Source organism: Dromaius novaehollandiae, chromosome 28, assembly GCF_036370855.1.
Source record: "Dromaius novaehollandiae isolate bDroNov1 chromosome 28, bDroNov1.hap1, whole genome shotgun sequence".
Taxonomy (NCBI): domain Eukaryota; kingdom Metazoa; phylum Chordata; class Aves; order Casuariiformes; family Dromaiidae; genus Dromaius; species Dromaius novaehollandiae.
The window spans coordinates 3,966,805-3,988,461 of NC_088125.1; the positions used below are offsets into that span (position 1 = coordinate 3,966,805).

At 54.2% G+C, this 21,657-nt stretch overlaps 1 protein-coding gene across 2 annotated transcripts; it reads right to left on the bottom strand.

Annotated features, from left to right (window-relative positions):
* Nucleotides 1-253: 253 nt before the first annotated feature.
* Nucleotides 254-18,642, bottom strand: SLC4A8 (solute carrier family 4 member 8). 2 transcript variants are annotated; one of them, XM_064498370.1, is made up of 25 exons: nucleotides 18,457-18,642; nucleotides 14,032-14,113; nucleotides 13,435-13,569; nucleotides 12,883-13,018; nucleotides 12,575-12,735; nucleotides 11,390-11,578; nucleotides 11,197-11,282; nucleotides 10,914-11,071; nucleotides 10,372-10,459; nucleotides 9,760-9,906; nucleotides 9,508-9,596; nucleotides 8,891-9,065; nucleotides 8,613-8,746; nucleotides 7,433-7,678; nucleotides 7,213-7,318; nucleotides 6,262-6,423; nucleotides 5,488-5,601; nucleotides 4,975-5,136; nucleotides 4,170-4,421; nucleotides 3,349-3,417; nucleotides 2,761-2,934; nucleotides 2,518-2,655; nucleotides 1,982-2,082; nucleotides 913-1,017; nucleotides 254-680 (listed from the first exon to the last, which is right to left on the bottom strand). In XM_064498370.1, the coding sequence occupies exons 1-24, from the start codon at nucleotides 18,499-18,501 to the stop codon at nucleotides 930-932; spliced, it is 3,237 nt and encodes a 1,078-aa protein (XP_064354440.1). In that variant the 5' UTR covers nucleotides 18,502-18,642; the 3' UTR covers nucleotides 254-680; nucleotides 913-929. The 2 variants fall into 2 exon arrangements, with proteins under 2 accessions (XP_064354440.1, XP_025969743.2); XM_026113958.2 differs by lacking the exon at nucleotides 18,457-18,642 and adding an exon at nucleotides 14,593-14,736.
* Between the last annotated feature and the right edge of the window lie 3,015 nt (nucleotides 18,643-21,657).

The window sequence follows — 21,657 nt, forward strand, 5'->3', positions numbered from 1 at the left end:
CAGCAACAACTTTCCCTTTCAGAGCCCACGGTTTTGTTCCAGAGAAATGCCAAAGGCGCTTTCGGGTGGCACGGGCATTCATGCACCCACCCCGCATCAGCCCAACGGTACGGGCCCAGCCCGCGCTGCCGAGGGCATCGCCCTCCTGCACCAGCCAGAGATTAAAGAGGGAATTCAAAGAACTCCAAACCACACCAACAACCTGCTAGTGACAAAAATAAATAAGTGGAGAATGCATCAAATAACAGAAAACGGTTTCGTACATTCAGAGTTTATATTTGGAAAAAGGGAAAGAGGCGGAGGGGGAGTCAGATATAAAAAAAATCAGACAGCACTGAATGATTAAGCGGTAGCAGTCCCTCTACCACTACGAAACCGCAACACGCACACACACACGGAGGCTTAACAACACCGAACTCTCATCGACTGCGATGTGCACCTCACTTCGCTGGTCTGAAGACACTGAACGCCCAAAGCACAAAGATAATTGAAAACGTCTGAATGGCTTTAATGTGAATCCAGCTACTCGACTGAAGAGAGTACCAGGGAGGGCTTTTGCTCACTCGCTTTCCTCTTCCTCCACTTGAACAAGCGGTTTCTCCCCATGTCTTTGTGTTGGCTCATCCCTGAGTCACTTTCTCATTCCTCTCTTTCGAAGCCAAAATTTCTAATCAGGAAAACTGAGAAGGAAACAGAGACAGAGCATCGTTAGAGGTGGCTACAGCTCTGCTGGCCGCTGCCAGGGATGTCCCAGCAGAGAGGAGCTGCATTTCCACAGTCCCTGCCAGCTGCTCCCCTCGGAAACGGCACCGAGCGGTGCCTGGGAAAACCCGCAGGCAGCTGGAGCGATGGGGCCCCACGAACCCGCGCACCATCGCCTGCAGAGGAGCACGGTCACATTAACGTTTTTACCTTTTTCCTCCTTGGATTTAGAGTTTTTCTGTGTTCATGGTGAGAGCTTTCCATACGGTCGTTTTAGGCATTTCGTCTGAGATGTTAATGTCGGAAGGATCAACCCTGCAATAAATATTTTAGGTAGCAAGCGCCACAATTGCGGGAACCGATGCCAAGTGCATTAGCACGCACCGGTCTGCACACAAAGGAGCTGCCGCAGCGAAAGGAGCAGCGCGGCTCGTGTAACAGAAGCTCTGCACAAGCAGAGATTTGCTGGATCATGAATTTTAGGATGCCTGAAAGCTGCCAAGCACCGGCTCTGCGCAAAGGGTCTCGCAGGCATTTAGCATCTCACCAGATCAAGTTTCCAAGCCACTGCTGCTAACAGACACATGCCTGCAATTCCTCATTTCTAAGCATGTTGAGCCCTGTCCACTGTATAGGCGGGATGGTGCAAGTTTGGGGGTCAGCCGAGAGATGTGCGCCCACTCTGCTCCCTGCTTCGCCAGGGAGCAGCCCCGCTAACCGCATCCCTCGCCTGCGCAAAGGGGCATCTCCTGCGGTCTTGCCACCCAGATGCAAACGAAACTGCCGCTCAGCCCTGTTCGACTGGAGCTAAGCAGAGGGAGAAGCCTCTCTTTTCACACCCCATCCTCAGGCGATTCAAAGCAGGATCAAAGGAGCGAGAAGCTGTGAACAAGGTGCCTGTCCTTCCCCTTCCTGGCCATGAGCCAGCCACGGGCATCGCCGGCCCATTTTTCAGCCAGGCCAGCTGAGCCTCGACCCAGAAGTAGTCTGGGATCCGATCCCCAGAGATGCTACAGGACTTTGTTGCTCTACCATGGTGCCCTGCAGGGTAGCATCCCCTTCCCAAAGCTGCAGGTACCTTAGATATCCCAGCACTGCCAGGCTTGGCTTTAATAATGTTTGCTCAGGTGGGACTTAAGGGACAGGGTCAAACTCCACTTTCACACCAAGCTGACTAGTAGTTTCTAAACGATGCTCAGAGATGCAAGCAGAAGACAACTGTGTCAAATGCCCTCAAACCGCCCCTGCCAGGGCATCCTGCCACTCAGTGGAGTTTTACCTGTCACTATTATCTTGCTTTGAGTCATCTGAGTAGCTGGTTTTGCCCAGGTTCAGCTGGACTGAATTTGCAGCAGCAGCTTCCATCATCTTCTGAGACTCCTGCAACAAAAGGGACAAATCAGGTTCTCTGCCTTGGAGCAAAGCAGAATAAAACCCTAAATCCTGCCCAGCCATCACGTGCCACACTCTGCCTCTGAGCCCGTGGGGAGCTTGGCACGATTAGCTGTTAGCAAAGCAGGGCAAAGCTTTTCACTTCAAACATTTTTGGAGGGGGGTTAAAAACCCATTATAAGCAAATCTTTCCAAAAAAGTTACTTAAAAAAGACTAGTTTTAGAAGTTACATGCCTGTTCTTCATGTGTTAAGCTCACTGCTGATTTTGGAAAGACTGCAGTGATGTGGCATCTAGGCTATTAGAGTCTATTTCTATTTAGTTCTGATCTTCCCACCAACATTTAAAGACAAGCTGTGTCCGTAACAGGCAGGTTCACAGCCCCCGGGAGACGTCTAGCTTCGAGGAGTCAGCAAATGTTACCTCTTCTTCTTTGGCTTCGTTTTTGGCATCGTCTAACTTCTTCTTCTTGCTTTCTGGCATGAGGTCATCCAGCCAGCTGAGCTCCCGCTTCGAGAAGCAGAAATCCATGACCTTCCGCACAAAGACGAGAGCCAAAACCTTTCCGAACAAAAAAGACGTAGTTAGGCCAGCAAGGGCGTCGTCTCGCTCGGATGCGAGGGCTCCAGCTCCGCAAACACGCCGCTGTCGGACGCTGGCTCTTACCATCATGGGGAAGACGATGGCCGCGGGGGAGGCTTTGATGGCCCAGAGCAGAATGAGGCAGGTCAGCTGGATCACGGTGAAGAGGTGCACTTTCCGCAAGGGGACGTGCCGCAAGTAGATGAAGTCTGGCTGGTGTTTCTCCGGCATCCCAAAGAGCTTCAAGCGATCGAAGAACTGCAACATTGTAGGGAGATAGATGCTTATAAGAGCTGTCCATCTAATTGCAATTATTCTAATTTATTCCACAAATGAGAGTTTCTCGGCCCAGTGAATCCCTGCAGCAAGGAGCTCCACAGCCTGGTTGCACTGGTGGGAGAAGTTTCCTTCCCTTCGCATTAAGTTTCCCACCTTTGCATTTAACCAAACACTGACATGCCCTCACACATTGAAACGGGGAGCACTGAACCTGCCCTCCCAACCACCCAACAGACCTCTAGTGCTCCCACTCATTTCTCTTTCTTACACAAGTTATTTTCATTGCTCATCCTCAGAGAGGCTTTTCCCAAGTCACCGATCAGGAGACCCTTTTTATGCTTCTGAGATTAAATAGCAGGGAGCTGACGTGCTGTGTGCTATAGAAGTCCATACCTGAATTCCTCGGAGCGATGATACACCCATGTAGAGAAAGACACCATAGAGCACAGGCATTGGTATAAGCTGCAAACGGAATGCAAGCATTTAAAAAAGAATACTGCATGCTCAATATTAGCATTTATTCTACAGGCAATGCCTAAAATTGCCTAAAGTCTTCCAGTATCCACAGGGTTATACATGTGTCAAGCTGGACCATTAGAGGTTGTGTGTGCAAGCTGGCACTTCGGGCTGAACTTTTGGGTTAGGTTTCATCAGAATGATTCTATTTTCCAGAAAAGTTAGAGGAAAATACATGGTTTCACCAAGGCTATAACATAATACAGGTACATGGCAGTAGAAAACCATTTTTATACGTTCCTGCAGCAACACAGAAAGTGCTTCCTTTTAGCCTGGAGATGAAATTACTTTTGTGGGAAGAACGTGTAAGAAAGCCTGTGGGAATGATTGCAGTGTGTTTAACTACTGGGAATGGCTGTTCTGAGGCATTTTGGGAGTAAATTGCAACCAATAAACTGCTGCCTGTTTCAAAAAGAACAGATGCATTGGTCTGAATACGCTTGATTGTAGCCCATAAACACAGATGGGCTTGAAAGACACACGAAGAATGAAGCATCTGTGTCACTCGCTTCCCTCCAGCGCACCAAATTGAGGTCCAGAGGGCTAGAAAACATAACTGAGGCCAGAATCCCACCGCGTGTCAAGCCTTGAGGTTTGAGATTGCCTCCTCCTGTGCCCCGCAATTATTTAGGCCTGGAGTGAAGGGAATCGTTTTGTACAACCCGCAAGAAGCTTTAGGAGGTTTCACAGCCTCTTACCTTTAATACACCAGTCAAGAAGACAGAACAACCCATGAGCACAAATATCATCAAGCCGGTGACTCTCTGCTCTCGTATGCCCAGAAACCTGGGCTGTTCTCCTGGCGCTGAGGAGCCAGACTCCACTTTGAGGCTGTTCACATGGGTGATGGAGAGGACAGTCGCAGCAACGAACCACGGCAGCCCCATCACGGAGCACACGCCAAGCATCACGGCCACCATGAGAAGGTCCAGATGGTACCCGCATCCCTTCTGCGAGGAGCAAAAACAGAGGCAGCGTCCCACAACACCAGTGCAACACTGGCATCTCAAGCCTGGCTCCAGCCAACTTTTTGAAAATTAAAATAAAATAAAACAGGAAATGAACAGCCAGGCTTTGTGCAAGCACCTCTTATGAAAGCCTGGCAAGAGTTCGAAGTGGATTTAGGTTCTTTTTGTGCAATTCCTACTTTTCAAAAAAAAGCCCTATTTTTACTTCACAAAAAGTTTCCACCATTTCCAAGTAAGAAAAGACTCAGAGTTTTCCCTGGCAGCGTGGCAAAATGATTTGTTCCCCTAGCTGCCACTGACATTTTAGAACACAATACTCTTCTATACTGCTTTAAGATTAATTTGCTGCTCCGAAAGACTGCTCATGCGAGTTCCCCACAGTTTGTGACACGAATAATCTAGGAGAGCATCCTGCAGACCAGGTTGACACTGTCCCAAACAAATGCTTTTGCTAAGCACTTGGAATAGGTGTTTCTCCTGGTACCAGCAGCCAGGAGCGGGCAGGGGAAGGGGTCACTTCATGGCAGCTGCTTACCTGAAGCTTGTGCTCCTTCCTGTTGATGATGACAGCAGTGATCTGCTGGTCCATGAAGATCAAGATGGTGCAGAGCAGAGCCGGGACAAACGCTGCCAACACCGTCCACCAAGGGTTGGGTCCTACAGGGTTGACGAGCCACCCGCGGTCGTCTCTGGTGGGCTGCGGCAAAGCACAGACAACATTGTCTCCCTGCCCAGCCGCTTTGCTCCATCCCCTCATTGAAGTGTCCCACAGCCCTGTTTTCCCCACCCACACTGCTGTCCTCCTTGCAGGTGAGGCACCTATAGATATTCCTCCTCGAACTATCTGGTTTAGGGGCTGTCCTCTTGTTTCCAAGAGGACCTGACACCCTTTAAGGTAGAAGAGATGTTCACAGCACCAGCGTCTCATTGAGACTCTGACCCATGCTTCCTTTGCATCACCTTGCGTCCCACATGGCTCCTGGTTTCACGGCATCACTAGGGCCCAAGAACACAGTGAAACCAGCTCCGTGCCGAAACACCCGATTACCTTGAACATATTGGGAACGTGAAGCTTTGGTGATGGGATCCCGATCAGGAAGTCGATAACCACCATGGTGACGATGGTGAAGAAAACAGCAAAGTCACTTATGGTGGACCGTACCTGGGGCGAGAAACCCGAGTTGAAAGAGGCATCACAAACACTGTCACAGAGCTCGGCAGAAGAGTTAGGGGACATAAAAAAGTTAAGGCTTGTTAACAAAATCCCACCGCTCTGAGGACACGCGGCCAAATCCCTCGATTAGATACTGTTCCTGTGTTTGTCCCTGCAAGACCTTCAGACAGAAGAAAACAGTTTAATGGGGTGGGCAAGTTGTTGCTTTCATTCAGATCTTAAGAAATCTGCCACTCTATCCACACTTGCAGGTAAAATAGGAATAAGGCACGAAGGCATCATTTGTTCTCTGTAAGGAAGAAATACAGCCTCTTTTTCTAAGGGCTCCCCATTTCTATCAACCTTCCGCTTGAGCATATAACACCCAGAGTGAAGAGATAACTTTGGAGGACCTGATTTTCCACTGCCCAGCACCCTGCACAAAAATTCCCCCTGGGGTAGGTTGTAAGGCAGATGAGAAATGCTATGATCACTTTGCACTTGCGGAAATGAGTTGAAGACATCCAAGCTGAAGGAGAACTTGGCATTTTAAAGGCTTCTCCATCAAGGATTTCCAAGCAAGTGGTGGCAAATACTACTTAGTGCTCCAGTCAAGTCATCTGGGGAAACGAGTGAGGGGACTGTTGCTTGCCACCGTCGTCTACCTACTCTGGTTGGGAAATAGTGGCTGGTTTTAAACGTCTTCAATGAGCCCGACAGGATAAAGGTGGAGAAGAACAGGATGCAGGACCAGAAGAGGACATTGGGTGTGTAGGGGCCATCATGTCCGCAGGCAGGTCCATGAAATTCTCCATGCAAATGCTGACATTCCTGGAGAAACAGAGCGTCAGGACACAACAGCAGTGCACACGTGGCAAGGAAACCTTGGACACCTAAGGGTTTTCTAAGGATCTTGGTGCCAGATCCATAACCTTGTACCCACCGCTTCTGACTGAGATTTCTGTTTGATGAGCAGTAGCAGCCAAACAAGTTGAACATGCAACACAAACTCCACAGAGGAGAACGGACAAGTCAGACACATCAGGACACCATGCCACAGACCCATGGCACATCTGCCATTTGAACGGCAGGTAACAGTGGCCAGAGAAGACACCACAGGAGAAGGAAACATCCAGAGGAGGATGCTGGAAACTCAGAGGGAATGGGGAAGGATAACTAAGATAACAGTGGTGGGGAAAGGAGAAGAGACAAATTGTCCCTTCCCAGGGCAGGGCTCACCTGGCCAAGAGGTGATGAGGATGCCCATAAAGTTCTTGCATCCTACGCACAGGCTCTGCTACCAGCAACAACAGCCCTACTTAATCTTGCTCCTGGTCAGAAACATCGTCCTGCAGCAGGCTTCAGGAGGCTGGTTAGTCCCGACTTCAGGGACAAGGTGAGCTCTCCTTCACAGGACAGAGTGGGTCCCACAAGGGCAACCACCACATGGACTGCATTTAAGCATTGATTTATCACAGCAGCATGAGCACACTTTGAAGTATATCACCGCCTTAAGGGCTCTGAGTTTTGTACCAGATTAACACCTGAGGCAAACGCGCTGCAGAAATACATTAAAGCCATGGCTGTGTTGCAAGGAAAGCAGGGGCTCGGGGCACTTACTGAGACCGTGAGGTTTTCCCAGGTGACTAAAGACAGGTTGATCTTGTTGCTCTCCCAGAAGTGCAGGGTTTCGTTGGTAGGATGGGCTGGGGCCTTGCATTTACAGCTAGGAGGAAAGAAGCCAGGACAGGGTTAAGGGAAAGGCAACAGCACTGTAGCTCTAATCACTAACCAAGGGGCAGCGGCATCTTAGAGGAGAAAACCCAAGAGGAGCTCTCACTAGTAGATGGTCAGGAGGTCGAGCTCGCTGCCCACGTGGATGGGGTAGGTCTCCCCCAGCCAAATCAGCTTCTCTAGTGCCTCATAGATGAAGATGATGCAGATGAGGGCGGCAAAGGCTTCTTCGGTAAAGCGGGTGATGTAGCACACCAAACAGCTGGCATCCGTCGCCACGAGGACCACGCAGAGAAGAGTGGTCCACAGCCCAATGCACGCCCTCAGAGAGAGATAGGAGAGCGCGTAGTCCCTGGGAAAACAAAGCTGAGGGTGTAAAACACAGCAGGAGACTCCAAGCCATGCCTCCCTTCAGGGAAACTTGGAAGTAATTTAGGAGCACGTCAAAGCTCTGGATGGCAAAGCCAGTTTCCGTCTACCACAGCCAGCCTCGGGGCTGGGATGCAGGGTGTGGGCCCAGAAGAGGGGAGGCTAATTACCTAATTATTTAACAATTATGCCGTTAACGCCTCAGAGGCTCACTGAGGTCAGGTCCCTGTTGTGCAAGGTGTCGTACACTCACATCACCCCAACGCCCGCTCGCTTTAACCTGCTGGTTTAGCGCCGGGTCACCTGCTACAAACACATCAGGGCTTCGTAGCAAAAAGGATTTTACTTGCAACCGGGCTGTTATTCAAGCTGCATCGCACATCAGAGTTATCGCAAAATTGTCAAGGAAACTGGTTTTCACATGAAAAGCTGCTGCTTTTTCAACAAAATAGTCAAAGCTCAAAATATTTCAGCAGAAAGGAAACATATGCGGATATTTGGGCAAAATACATTTCTACTTCCAGCAAAAGATCACTTTAAGAATTGCCTCATTTGTGTGCTCAAAATTCAGCAAATCTCCCCTCATTCCTAAAGCAAGGGTGCTTTGTCTCTTCCTCACACATCCTGTCTTGCAAATCCCCATCCTTGAGGTTTCTCCTCCTTGTGCTTCGCTGCCAGCGCACAAACCCCACGCCACCCCGTCAGTCCTTAGGAAACCAGCCACTCTCACACCACCACTTACTAAAGCAGTTGTGTTCAATGTGCATAACAGAGGACAACTTAAATCCTACAACTGCCTCTGAGGGAAAAACAAAAAAGGAAAAACATCTTTTCTCCATTATTCCCTTCTTTTTCAGGCTCTCACAGCACCCAGCCACAGCGCCCAGCTCCGCCAGCCCCCCAGCACCCCGCCTCACTTGCAGAACTTGTACAGGATCTTTTCGAAGACCAGGACAGGGCCGGTGCTCCCGAGGATGGTGAGGGGCTGGCCGGCAAACAGGGAATACATCACGCCGGTCATGGACGCTCCCAGCAGCGACTCCATCGCGCTCTGCCGGGGAACAGAGGCAGGCGGTGAGCAAACACCGCCCGGGACATTCACCAACAAAACCCCCCATTCAGTGCAGCCGAGTTAATGTTTTTGCCCGAATTTTATTTTCGGCCAGGAGCCACCCAGCAGAGGAAACGTTCTCACTATGTGCCCGTCGGTCGCCTCCCCCAGCAGCCCGCCGAAGGTGATGACGGGGGACATGCAGGCGCAGTAGAGGAAGAGGAAGGACGCCAGACACTGCAGGCTCAGAGCATCCCGAAAGTCACTCCAGAACCAGGGGGCTTTTCGTTTCACATCCAGGATCAAACCTCCAAAAAGCCTGGAGGAGAAGAAATAAAAATGAGAAAGGACAACAGTGAGGCTTTTTCAACTTTCAAGGCTGCAAAGAAGCAGCATCCTCCTCATTTTGCACCCAGGAAAAACTGAGGCACAGAAAAGAAACTGTACCAGCAAACAGCAACCTGACCTAACATCCCATCATCTCTTGCTGGGAAAGTCCTTTGCTTTAAAAAGCAGTAGAGCTGCACTTGGAGGTATTTAAACATCTGCTTCCACCCAAAATCAAGAAAATCTGTGTGCAATAATGCTGTGGTGGAGCTCAGCTGTCTGGATCTCACATCTTTGTCATCAACCTGGCCTAGGGGACCAACCTGTTAACGCAGAGCCCCTTCACTAAAGCAGCTAACCCAATGAACCTGCTCCAAGGGAAGGTGCATGCTCAGATTTTAGGAGGCAGAAAAAGTAACTGTTAAAGCTCACACCTTCCTGTCCGCTGTAGTTCAGGACCACTGTGTTTTTCCGGCTCACTGTGACAAGCGTCGTCAAGGGCTCCTGGCACCTTCCTTTTTTTCTGTTGATGTGGACATAAGACAAAAATACCTATTTTTAACTCCAGTTTGTTTTGCTTCTGACCTGGGCATTTGACCCATTTGTGAATTTTTTGCATTCGCTTTGCATTAAAACCCCTGGTGCCAGTGTGGCCCTGCTACCAATGGAAAAAAGACACCAGCCACCTGCGAAGGGACGTTCTTCGGGGGCTCGATTCTGATCGATGGATCCCACTCTCCAGGCGGCAAGACCGTGACCTGATCCAGGAACTCATCAATGCCAGCCACGAGGTCAGTGCGGTCCTTGGCTTTATAGGCAACATCATGGAAAACCTGCAGATAGGAGGAAACCTGAACCAGTGAGAAGGCAACCCCTCTCAGGTGCCCGGACAGTGCAATAAGCATTGGGGTGAATGCAAGACATTTTTTTCCCCAAATGTTTAGCACTGAAACTGGCTGCAAATTTTCCCCCAAAGAAAGAATCAGTGCATGATGGCATTTGTGGTCCCAAAGAGGAGAAGTTTTGCTGGCCATGGTGGGACTGGAGAGCCCCAATGACGAGATGCATGATGCACCCCGGCTGCCGAGGCTCCACGATGGGTTTTCAGCCTCCGGCACGTGGGGTTGACATGAACCCAAGTGTTTGCTTTGGGGTGTCAATGAGGAATGGATTATTTAGACAGCTGCTGGCAGCTGCTAAAGCCAGTGCACTTCCTCACTGCTGCAGAGGCAGAGAGAGGTGGTTTAGGTGAAGAAAGTCAAAAAAGACCCATAGAGATCTCACGCATCTCATCACACCTCATCCGTCATGAGCGTAGCCATGGACCTGCCGATCTCGTGGTACTGATGGGCTTTTCCTTCCGGTCCGAGCAAAACAAACAGGAACCTGGGCAAGAAAAACAAAAGAAGAGAGAACATCCTCTTGCTTAAAAAGCACCCAAAGAAACACACGGGAGCTCCCAGCCCAGAGTGCATCTCAGGAGAGGTGTCACATAAGCTCACTGCCCCCTTACAGCCTCCCCCAGCCGTTGAACCCTATGCTGAACCAGGGATGAGCCTAGATGGCCTGGGCCTCTGCTGTCTGATAGATAAGGTCAGCGATCCCGGCTTCTCCTGAGCTTGGGGGCATTGCTAACATTTCCCTGCCACGAGGTTTTTCTCAGATCGAATAAGGATGGCATTTGCCCTGCACGGCCTTCTGCAAATGGGATGACTAGTGGGGATTTCTGGTTGTCTCGGCCATTTGTCACACCGGCCTCGTTTCCTTAGGAAGCCAAACGAACATAAGCGATTTGATGTTTGTTTTCTTAAATGACAAAGCTTCTGTTTCTTATTCTGACCTTGTCGGGATGGGAACTTCCGTCATGCCCGAGAGCAGAACGGCCGGAGTCAGGCGCGCAAACGCCACGATGGGACGGCGAAGAAAATCCAGCTCTCCTACAAGCACGTTTGACGCTTCAGCCCCGGTAGGAATTTTCTTCATGAAGTGCAGCTCCGCCTGGCCACAACATGCAATTTTCAGGCAATTACCCCCAAATCAAAGCCCTTGGCTCCCTGCAGTGCTGCCTGCAGCCAAGTTTCCAAGGTGGCTCTGAAGGAGCAAGCAAGCTGCGCGCATCTCACCTTGCTTAAATCCATTGGGCTGGTCTCATGGTTTGTCCCATTTTTAGCTTCTACGGTGGCGGGAGGCAAATGGGTCAGTGTTTGGGCTGGTGGGAAAAGGAAAGACAATCAGAAAGATAGATGAGGTCAAGCAACTGGGAGTCTTCTCCCAGGTCAAAGCCTCGTGGTCCTGAAGCCCTACAGAAACCCGCACCCGGTTTGTCGAGGAGGTGCGGATCTGTCTGCCTCTTGTTCACATCAGCGAAGGAGCGGACGATGGGGAGGAGGTTGTTTCTCTTCTTCTCGTTCTGGTGGTGATGCTTCTTCAGAAGGGCTTCCCGGACTTTCACTCGCATGCGTTCGTCAAACTCGTTGGACTGTTCTTGCTGGTCGAGGATCATATCTGGGGACGGCAAAAAGAAACGTGCCCCATCAGAGCAGAAAAGCCCCAACTCCAGATCCCTAAAGCCCCAGGGGGGCTACAGAGTTTAGCATAACACGAATGTGACCTCACCTAGAGAGAGGTGTTAATACAGTTCAGCCTTTGCAAGGACAGCAAGAATTTTCTTTTGCTAAAAAACATCATCAAAGTGCTTATTCAGCACTCAGCTAACATAATTATTTCCCGTTCTAAATAATGCAATTTTCTTGTCTGATCTGGCCTCACTGTATTACTCCGCAGATTTAACCAAATTATAAGCAATCTATAGCACAGTTTCCCTGAGTTTCCTTGGCCAATTGACTTTAATTTGCAGAGCCTAGGGAAAAATGTGCTAGGAATGGCGCTGACTTCACCAGCTCATGAAAGGCTTGAATGGAGACCTGCCAATCAAAGATAATTTCTACAAAGCCGCTTTTTCAATTAACTGCAATTATCTTCCCTGCAGAAATACACTGCTTGGTCATCTGCCAGATAAACTCTGCCTTCACAGCTCTTAAATCCTAGATGTTAAGGCAAAACAAAAAGGAAAAGTGAAGGAATTGTTTGTATTACATAGTTTGTTTAATGAAGTTCAGCTCTTCTGCAGGTTGCATGTTTCTAAGAGCAGCCTGTTAAGCCCTGAACCACGCTCCTCTTTGGATGGAGAAAATTCTCCAGTCACTTCTCTAGACCCACAAATTGCTTTGAGAAGGATCCCGTATTTGAAGCGAGTGCGACTGCTGCACACTCCGTTTTAACCAAACCGAGTGAGCATGGCTGGAGATCCAAAAAACTCGTGACTTAAAGCGAAATGGGACTTTTGGATGCACGCGCATCCACCGTGCCGTCTGGGGAGCTGCAGCTCAGGGGTTTGATCTGGGAGCTCTGCAGGAACAAACGGCTCGGGGGCAAGTCAAACGCGGACCTGCCGAAGAGGCTGTTCCCCACCCGCGTGCCTCCCTCGGGCGCCGGCGGTACCTGCGATCTCCTCGATGCTGTTGGCGCACATGTCCAGCAGCACCGTGCCGTTGATGATGCAGCTTCGCAGCTCAAAGAGGCTGTGCAGGGAAAGCGTGGCCACGTAGGGCTTGCTCCAGCGCTCCCCGCCATCTTCCACGTCCTCCTCGAACTTCAGCCACCTGGGGAGCATCGGGGACGGAAAGCAGCTGCGACCAGCCCCGTCGCAAGCAAACAGCCCTGCTCGGGGCTGCTGCCACCCCTCGTTTAACGGACGAGGACCTCGGAGCGAGGCGGTGGTGAGAGCCCAGCCGAGAGCCCAGATTTACCTGGCCGTCTCCTTCCACTCCGCGTGCTCACCCTCCTTCAAGCAGATCTCGTCCAGCTCGGTGAATAACTCGTGGGGGACGTGCTCTTCATCCTCCTCGGTGCCGAGGATGAACTGCACCCGCTGGGACGGGGTGTCTGGCGAAGGAAGGCAAAGCCCCAGCCCGTCACCACGCTGCGCTTACACGCAAAACGGGCATCGGATTTGCTTTAGTCCGGCTGTAAACACCTGGGCTGGCTCCTCTCCCTTGGACCTGCTCGAGCTGGGTTTGCACCCAGCCGCCACGGCCACAGAGAAGGAAAAGTACTTGTTCCGCATAGTCCTAAGGATGGGCTGCTTTACACCCCCACGTTTCCCTGCATTAAGCCAGGGTCACTCTAAGGAAGATGAGCCTAAATTTAAAATGCATTTAAGTGCATAAAAAAAACTCTCGAGAAAAGCTTGGAAAAAGAGGGTCTTGCTAAATAGTGTGATTTTCCCTCAAAGGAACGCTGGCCCGCTAAAACCAGCGACATTTGCAGGAGACGGCAGGGCGAAGTGAGGCGGCACTCACCGTGGTAGCTCCGGCCCGGGTCGGCCGAGCCCTTCGCCCGCTCCCGCTTCCGATGCTTCTGGCTGTGCGGTCGGTGGTGCCGGTGGCTCTGCCGCACCAGGGGCATCCGCACGCCCACGTACAGGGTCCGGTGGCCTGGAAAACAGCGGCGCTTGCAGCACTCGGCCTCGCGGGGACCGTGGCCATGGCCGGCGCCTTGCTGGGCGTTAAATCAGTGCAGCTCCCTCACCAAAAGCATCAGCTGTCCCAGAAGGAAACTCCAACTTCTTTTAATTTTATTTTCACTGTGGCCCCTGAATGTCACGGACTTGGCCTTTTTCCCAAGTCGCTACCTCATTTATTTTACTCGAACTTTGCAGCAACAGAACAACAAAAAGTGACGGCTCCGGGTTAGCTAAAAGTGCCCTTAAAGTAATGAACCTCTTCTTAAATTCCAGCTTCAACCAGACAACAGTCAGACTTGCTCATTAAGCAGCGACAGAAGGTAATTATTTTTAAAATCTTTGTATAACTCAGGGCAAAAAGAGAAAATTGAATCAGCCCTGGGATAATGAACTGGAAAAAAAACCACAGCTCCGGAGGCTGCCGGGGACTCACCTTCCAGCTCCTCCTTCTCATAGTGGATGTTGACGACGTTGCTCGTTCCTCCCTGGTCGACAACCGCCTCTTCATCAGGTCTCTGTGCGGCAAAGACAAAAAGGTAAAAGCCAGGGATGTCACGCAGGGCTCCCCTACGGCTTCCCGGAGAGCCGGGTTTGCCCAAAGGGGCTGTGCAACCCCGTGCGAAGCGGCCCGCGTCTACCCCTGCGCCCGCTCAATTCCCCAAGAAACGCGTCTCTGCACGTCTTGTCCTTGGTGTTCAGGAGGAAGCCTCGCAGCAAGAGGCTTTGCTTTTCACACCGAAATAAAACCGCCCATGGGATTGCCTATTTCAGCCGTATTATGGTATTTAATGCAGAGGGCAGGTGAGGGATGCGGCAAACCAAAAACGGGCAGAGCAGTCCCGACCGGGAAAAACCTCCTTCGTCCTTCTTACAGCTCCTTTGCAGCTTCCTGTAAAATTCAAATTCCCAAACTGGAGGAAAATAAAAAAACCCTGCATTTTCCATCACAGCAAGGTGCAGAAGTTTGAGTCTGGGAGATACCCGCAGGACTCACTAGATGGCACTTGGCCACAGGACATCGCCGCCGCGCCGCGGCTTCCGAAAACCTGCACATGCTGCTTCCCAGGCTGGGGCCTTCCCTTGGGCAAAGCGCCGTCTCCACGGAAAACATCGCTTTTCTCTTTGGAAAAGCAAACGGCGAAGAAGCGATGCCTCCCCAGCTGGAAACACCCCTGCTGCGGTGCCCTGCGCGCGCAGGGGAGAAGCACTGGAGCAAACGTGCACCGCGAGCAGCAGCAGAACTTGGTCTTTGTTGCTTCTCTTTTCTCCCCGCCGCCGGGGCTGCGGAAGGGGATTCCCACGCTCCGCTCAAAGCAAAAACCCAGCCACGTCTCGCACTCCGGTTGCAACTGCGGCTTGATAAAAGGGCCTGCTGGAAACACCTGACGGCTTTTTTTTCCCCTCTTCAGGCTACATTTCATCTCTGAATTCTCAAGCGTCTCTTAAAGACTCAGAAAAACGCCTTACTGCAGCTCTGCTTTCCCCTCCTCGCCTAGGTAGAGGGTCATTAACCGAAGAAAACCAAAACCTGCTCACCTATGCAAAGAAAAGCTCTCCAGTGCACTAATGAAAGCTCTTTATTTCTCATCTGTTTCCGAATTAGTCCTTTATTAAAGACGCGAAGGCGGCTCTGAGGGTGCGGGAGTTTGCAATCATTAGGGTTCAGGATGAACAGCAAGCTCACGGCTGCCGTCACGACAACCAAAACCTCTGAGCAGAAAATAAGCAAAGCTTCGCGCCCTGTCGCTCAATTCCCAAAATTAAAACTTCAAGGAATGCAAAATACTGACAAAAGCGGAGAAATGGAAGGGCTGTTTTCGGAAATGCAAGAAGTGGTCAGCTGGGAAACAGCCAAGACCCCCCGATTCAGTAATTCCCAGGTAAAGCTCGAACTGTCACGCTCACCTTGGTGGCCCCTTGTAGCAATAACAACGCATTAAACGCACCAAGGACCCATGAAAAATACGTAAATACAATAACGGAGTTTTAACTTCAACTGCAAACCGTAACCTAGCGCCTGCCTATCTTTTTCCCCCCAGAATTACCGTTTCTGCCAAGCAACATCCCCTGCTACTCCGATCCCCAGGAAAACACGTGCCCTAAAGCAGCGTTTAACGGGAAGAGCAGCGGGAGCAAACACAGCCGGCTGGAAACGAGCTCATTTACCGGCCCTCGTCCGCCGGGTAACCGCCTCCATCACCCTTCGGCCCCTCTTAGCAACGGTGCCCCTTTCCGCCGGCCGGGTTTTCCGCACGGGAAGTTTTGCCTCCGATTAACCCGGGGGCTGCTCAGCCCCTGCAACCCCCGGCCGGGTACCTGCAGGCTCTGCAGCGGCTCGGCCCCGCGGCGTTCCCTGCCCGCCGGCGGCATCCCAGCCTCCGGCTCGCGCATGGGGCCGGCTCCTGGGCGCCGGGGGCTCCGGCCGGCTCGGGCTCCCCGGCGGGGAGGGCTCCGCCGAGGCCTCCGCCGCCCCCGCGTCCGACGCTGCTGCGGGGTTTGCCGGAATCCGAGAACTCGCCCGGCCGTTGCAGGCGGTTATTTAAAGCTACTGAGCGGGACGGTGCGGGAAACGCGGCGCATATATATGTATTTTAAGTTCATTTGAAACGCACTTTGGAGCTTCGGATCAAGAAAAAATCTCTTTTTTCAAATACTAGGATTCCCACCCAAAGGAGAAAACCGCAAAACGCCCTCCCTTCTCGCGCTCCCAGCGCCCGACAGGTGCTTTCTGCTTCCCGAAACGCACCAGCCTCGTGCTAGCACCAACCAATCTCCCCAGAAAGCCGGGAGCTGCGGGAACCCGGGAGCCGCGCCAGGATAAAGCCGCGTTTTCGCCCTCCCCGCTTGCTCGCGCCAGCTGCGCCGCCGTCTCCGGCCCCGCTTTGTTCTCCAGCCTGAGCTCGTCGGCCGTCGCCCGGCTGCAAACCCGGGCGCTGCAAAGGCTGCCGGCCGGCTCGGCGTGGAAGGCGACACCGGCTGTAAAACGAGCCGGCGGGGAAGGCACCGAGCGGTCGTCCGGCTGCGGCGATTGCTGGCGGATTTACCGAACCCGGAGAACCGCCGCGGCGTGAAGGTTATTCCACAAAACGCGAAGCCGCGGCGGATGCTGCCACCGAACGGAGCCTGGAGCCCGCCCGAGCCGTTGGAAACCACCGGGAAACCCACGGCCAGCCCACGTTTTCCAGCGCGGCCGGGAATCGGAGGTGGCCGATCTGCAGCGGGTTTCGTCGGGAGGCCAAAATTACTGCTCCAAAACCTGAAATTACTGACCGGCGAAGCAAAGCCCCGTTCGGACACTGCCAGGGCGAAGCCCTTCGCGCCATGAGCCGGTGCATCTCCCTCCACGTCCATCTCTAGAAAATATTCAAGCTCCTGATTATTTTTGGTTTGGGGAAGGTTTTGAGTTCCTGCAGGAAAGAGAAGCGTTTTTCAAGGAGAAAAGGAAACGACTTCAGCTCGGCCCGGCCTGTTTACCGGCCTAGGTGCAATTCGTCCAGTTAAAGAAAGCAAAATCGCAACCCGCCGGGGCAGCGAGGGGGTCGCGCAGCTCCCCGAGGCTGGACGCAATTAATCTGCCCCGAATGTAATTAATAAAAACGATCCCAGCTGCTGGGAGGAGGCTCGTGTCATGCCGGCTCCGGCTGGCGAAGCGCGGCGGGGAGCAGCCCCGACATCCCGCGCCGGCCCCGGGTGTAAATACCGCCGGGACCCGATTTCCCGGGAATCACTTCTCCGCACTCGGGTGGGAAGCGAAAGGCAGCGAGCGGCCGCGGGACGGAGCCAGCTCGCTGAATCCCCCGGCCTCGCCCGGCTCCGACACCGTCCGCATGGTGCTGCCGGTCCCGTCGCGCCGAGGTTTCCACGCGCCGAGCGGGGATCCGCGCTCCGGCGCTTCCCTGCCGCTTGCATCCTTAAAATGGATGCTCCTGCGGCGGGCGACGTCTCGGAGCCCAAAAACGGGCCTCCGGGAGGCAAAGCTCTCCGCTCCCATCGTCGTCCCTCCGGATCGGCGCCCGGCCGGCCCTTCCCGCGCCGACGTTCGCTGTCGCACCACCAAGGGCGCAAGGTGCCACCAAATTGACGCCACCGCGCCGCGACCGGGACGGTCCTTCCCGAAACCTCGCCGATCCGCCGGAGCCTCGGCGAAGGCCGCCGGAGCGTTCGGCGCCCGGATCCTCCGGGATGCCGGCGACGCCTTTTCCGGCGAGCTGCAATTGCGGGGAAGGCGAGTCGATGCCCCGCGGGAAACGTGGGGTGATGGTGGTGGTGGCGATACAGGGGGCACCGGGGGGGCGCGGGCAGCCCCCCCCAGCCAGGCTCCGCGTCCGACCTTCCCGGCAGGACAAGGAGAGGCGGAAAGGGAAAACGGGGGGGCCGCTGCCAGCTGCCCTCGGCGCAGGCTCCACGGTGGGGTTGGAGGTCCACGGCGGGGGCAACAGCGGTGCATCCCCCCCCCCCCCCCGGAGCAGGTCCCTGCGGGGACGCAGGCCTCTGGGCCCCCCCTGCAAGGGCTGCGGCGTCACCGGGAGGTGACCCCCGCGGGCAGCGCTCTGCAAGGGCACAGGGACAAACGGGGGGGGCCCTTGACGTGCCCCCCCGGCACATGCTTTGCACCCCCCCAACGGAGACCCTGCAGGTGTTTGCACACCCTTTGCCCCCCCCCTTGCAAGCACCTCGCCCCTGCTTGCACCCGCCCTCCCCAGCGCCTTGCACCCCCTCCTCGCACGGGCCCCCCCCGCAGCCGCCTCGCACAGCCCCGGCCCCCCCTGCAGCCCCCCCGGCCCCGGGAAGCGCCGCAGCGGGCGGCCGCGAGCAGCCTGCGGCCCGGCCGCCGGGGCCCCCCCGGCCGCCCCCGCACCTGGTAGCTGAGGATGCCGTCGGGCTCGGTGCTGCCGGCCGGCATGGCCGCCGCGGGGCCGCCTCCCCCCGCCGCCGGGGCCGCCTCCCCCCGCCGCCGGGGCCGGTTCCCCCCGCCGCGGCCGGGCGCCGCTCGCAGCGGCTCCCGCAGCTCCCGGCGCCGGGGCCAGACCCCGCCCAGCCCCGCGACGAGGCGGCGGCGGCGGCGGAGGGAGGCGGCGCCGGGCCGGGGGGGGCCGGGGGGGGACCGGGGGGGACCGGGAGAACCGAGACGGGTCCAGCGCCGCAGCCCCGCCGGTGCCCGGGAGGATGCTGCGGCCTCGCTCCGGCATCTCCCTCCCGGATCCCTCCAGCATCCCACCCCGGGGCCCCACAGCATCCCACCCCCCAGTCCTCCCAGCATCCCCCCACCAGTCCTCCCAGCATCTCCTCTAACCCCTCCAGCATCCCCCCTCTGGTCCCTCCCGCATCCTCCCTCCGCCATATCCTGGGGCAAAACGCAACCGTCTCCGGCATTTCTGCCATAAAAGGGGGTTTCTGGCCCCATGGCAAAACCTCCATGTCCCCGAGTGAGCCGGGGGGCAGGCGCCTTTCGCTGGCTCCGGGGACATCGCCCAGGCTAAGGAAGGAGGTTTCTGTAGGGGCCTTAGGCCAAATATGAGCACTGCGTTCCCTCCCCCTGGAAGCACGGAGGGTTTTCACGGGAAACGCCGGCACCCCGCGACGGCACAGGCGGGAGCCCGGGAGCGGGGCTCGACCGCCGCGCAAACTGCCCCCGTGTCCCCCCCTCGCTCCGTCTGACCCCCAGAAGAGCCCCAGCGCATCTCCAACGAAACGCAAAACCGGGGGCGAAGCAAAGGCGTCACCCCTCGCCCTGAACCACTCCAAGGCCGCCAGCGGTGAAGGCAAAGCCCGTGAGCCTTCGGCCTCGCAGCCCTGCCTGGCCACTTACTCTGCGCCGACGGGCTCCAGCTCCCAGGAAAAGCGCTGGCAGCCACCGGCAGGCCTGGAAAACGTAAGAAAACGCAGCATAAGTAACACATTCGGACCGATTTTGTGACCACCCATCCCGCAGACACTTTCCGAGCTGTGCTGGGTCCCAAACGTTGCGGGGAGGAAAGACGTTAGCAGAAAAAATACAGGGTACAAACAGCCGTGCGGGTCGTACAACACCGAACCCCGTCCAGAACAACCGGCCCAGGACACCGCCCTCGGCTTCGACAACATGAGCTAAAACTCCTCTAATTGCAATATCCAAAAGTTATTAAATTGATTTCGAATGTGGGTCTTGGGCCGCACGCGCCAGTCGCGGACGCCGCGAGTTCATTTCCTAATGAAATGGGATAAAGAAACATTTATCTTCCGTTAACGGGAGATGAAAATAGGGCGTAAGATTAATTAACGGGACCGTTAGCGATTTCCTATAATTGCGGGTGGCACGGCTGGGTCCCTCCTGCAGGTGGGGAGGAGATGGTCCCCGTTGCTCTTATCGGTGAGGAAAATTCCCGGAATTAATCAAGAGCTTGGGACAACTGTAACAGAGAGGGGTTTTTTTTCTTTCCAGAAATATTGGCTCTGTTCTTGCTGCAAGGAATTTAAGTGTTTCATTACTCTTCCATTAGGGGCATTAAATCTCTTCCTCAGCCTCCGTCCTATGGAAATTGGGATCCTAATTTCTTTAGGCTCCTTCCAAAACGCCGACCTGAAAGAGCCCGGTGCCCGACAGGGCACGGCCCTGCCCTGCCTTCATCCCAAACCTCCAAATCTCAGCGTTTTCCACCAAAATCTGCTGTCCAGCTGATGCGCGGGCTTCTTTTCCCCTAGAAAACAGCGTGTTGTTGCCCTTTCCGGCTTTTTCAAGCCTCAGTTTTCCGGGAAGAAGTTAATATATCCCTCCAAAAACACCATTTGGGCTAATTTAGAGGGCAGGGGAGGGGAAGCAGTTTTGACTAGCTCCAGTGTCAATCATCCGCTCTTGCAAATCCGGAAAGCTTCACGGTTCCCACTAAAACCGGGAGCTGAGGGAGCACACGCGTATTCCTGAAAGCTGGCTCTGCGGATACCTCCGGCAGCAAGCAAAACAGCAGGTTTCATCCAGTGCATCCAGCCTCGACTGTCCTATTTCTCCTTCCCGGCAACGACCACCATCGGACGCCTTTCAGAAACGACACCCACGGCTGCCCGGCGAGCTGAAGCCGGGGAACAACAATAACACGCCACCTACTCCCTGCAGTTAAGACAAATACCCTATACTTAAGGTTATTTGGGAAGCAAAGGCATGTTCATGCCAATGGAAAGTGCAGGATTAAAAAAAGCAGCTCCTCTGTCGTTGTGGACCATCTGGCTAGAAGAGGGGTGACTAATTGCACTCTACAACATGACATTTAAAAATATGCCCAAGTCTGGCAAAAAAAGTCCAAGCAGTAAAGTTAGTTTGCCTGGAAGTTGAGCTGCTTTAACACCCTGAGTCACCGGGAGTGAGCACAGGAGAGCTCCGGGGCAGGCGAGGGGTGGAAAATTCGGCGGGTGCTTACGCCGCGCGCCCGCCCGGGGGTCCCCAAGTGCCCCTGCGCGATCTCGCTCAGCGCAAAGGGACAGACGGACACTTCAGGGGCTCGTCGCTCCGACCGGCCGCGTTGGGTCCGGCGCCTTGCGGAGAGGCCCCGGGGGCCAGCGGGCCGCCAGGCTTGGTCTGACTTGAGAAAAGCCATGCGCGCTTGCGATTTTTAAATTCAATTTACTGGACTTGTTTTCCGAGCAGAAAGAACCGGGCTGGAAATCTTCCTTCCGGCGATTTCTGGATGCCAGTTAAAATTTTATACCAAACAGATTTACGGCTCCGGCTGGCTTTCTGACCTGGTGCTGCCAGCAACTCAGCGCACCGCGGGACGATCTTATCTTCGAGGCCCTCCGGAAGGGCACGAAGTGCCATGAAATGATGCCGAGCAACCGCACGAGGAAATTTCTCGCTGCTGGAGCTGCATCTGCAATTCAGAAAGTTGCACCGTGACGTGAGAAAACCCGCGTTGACCTTCAGCAAAATAAAGGCCTGATTCTGCACAGCGTAACGAGCCGCTCTGTGATCACCAGCGTGGAAAGAATAGTTGAGTTCAAAGCTGGGGCTGTAAATGAAAGCGCATCCGAGCCAGAGAAAAACCTTCAAATCCAGGAGAAGCCTAGTTTAATCGGGAACCACTCTCTC

Excerpts from the sequence above, each read along its gene's own strand:
- SLC4A8 (XM_026113958.2), bottom strand. The coding sequence starts at position 14,709 with ATGTTTTCCGTGGAGACGGCGCTTTGCCCAAGGGAAGGCCCCAGCCTG. Across the intron at positions 14,114-14,592 it reads CTGTGGCCAAGTGCCATCTA|AGACCTGATGAAGAGGCGGT; the intron begins GTGAGTCCTGCG and ends TTTGCCGCACAG. Across the intron at positions 13,019-13,434 it reads CCCGGGCCGGAGCTACCACG|ACACCCCGTCCCAGCGGGTG; the intron begins GTGAGTGCCGCC and ends TTCCTTCGCCAG.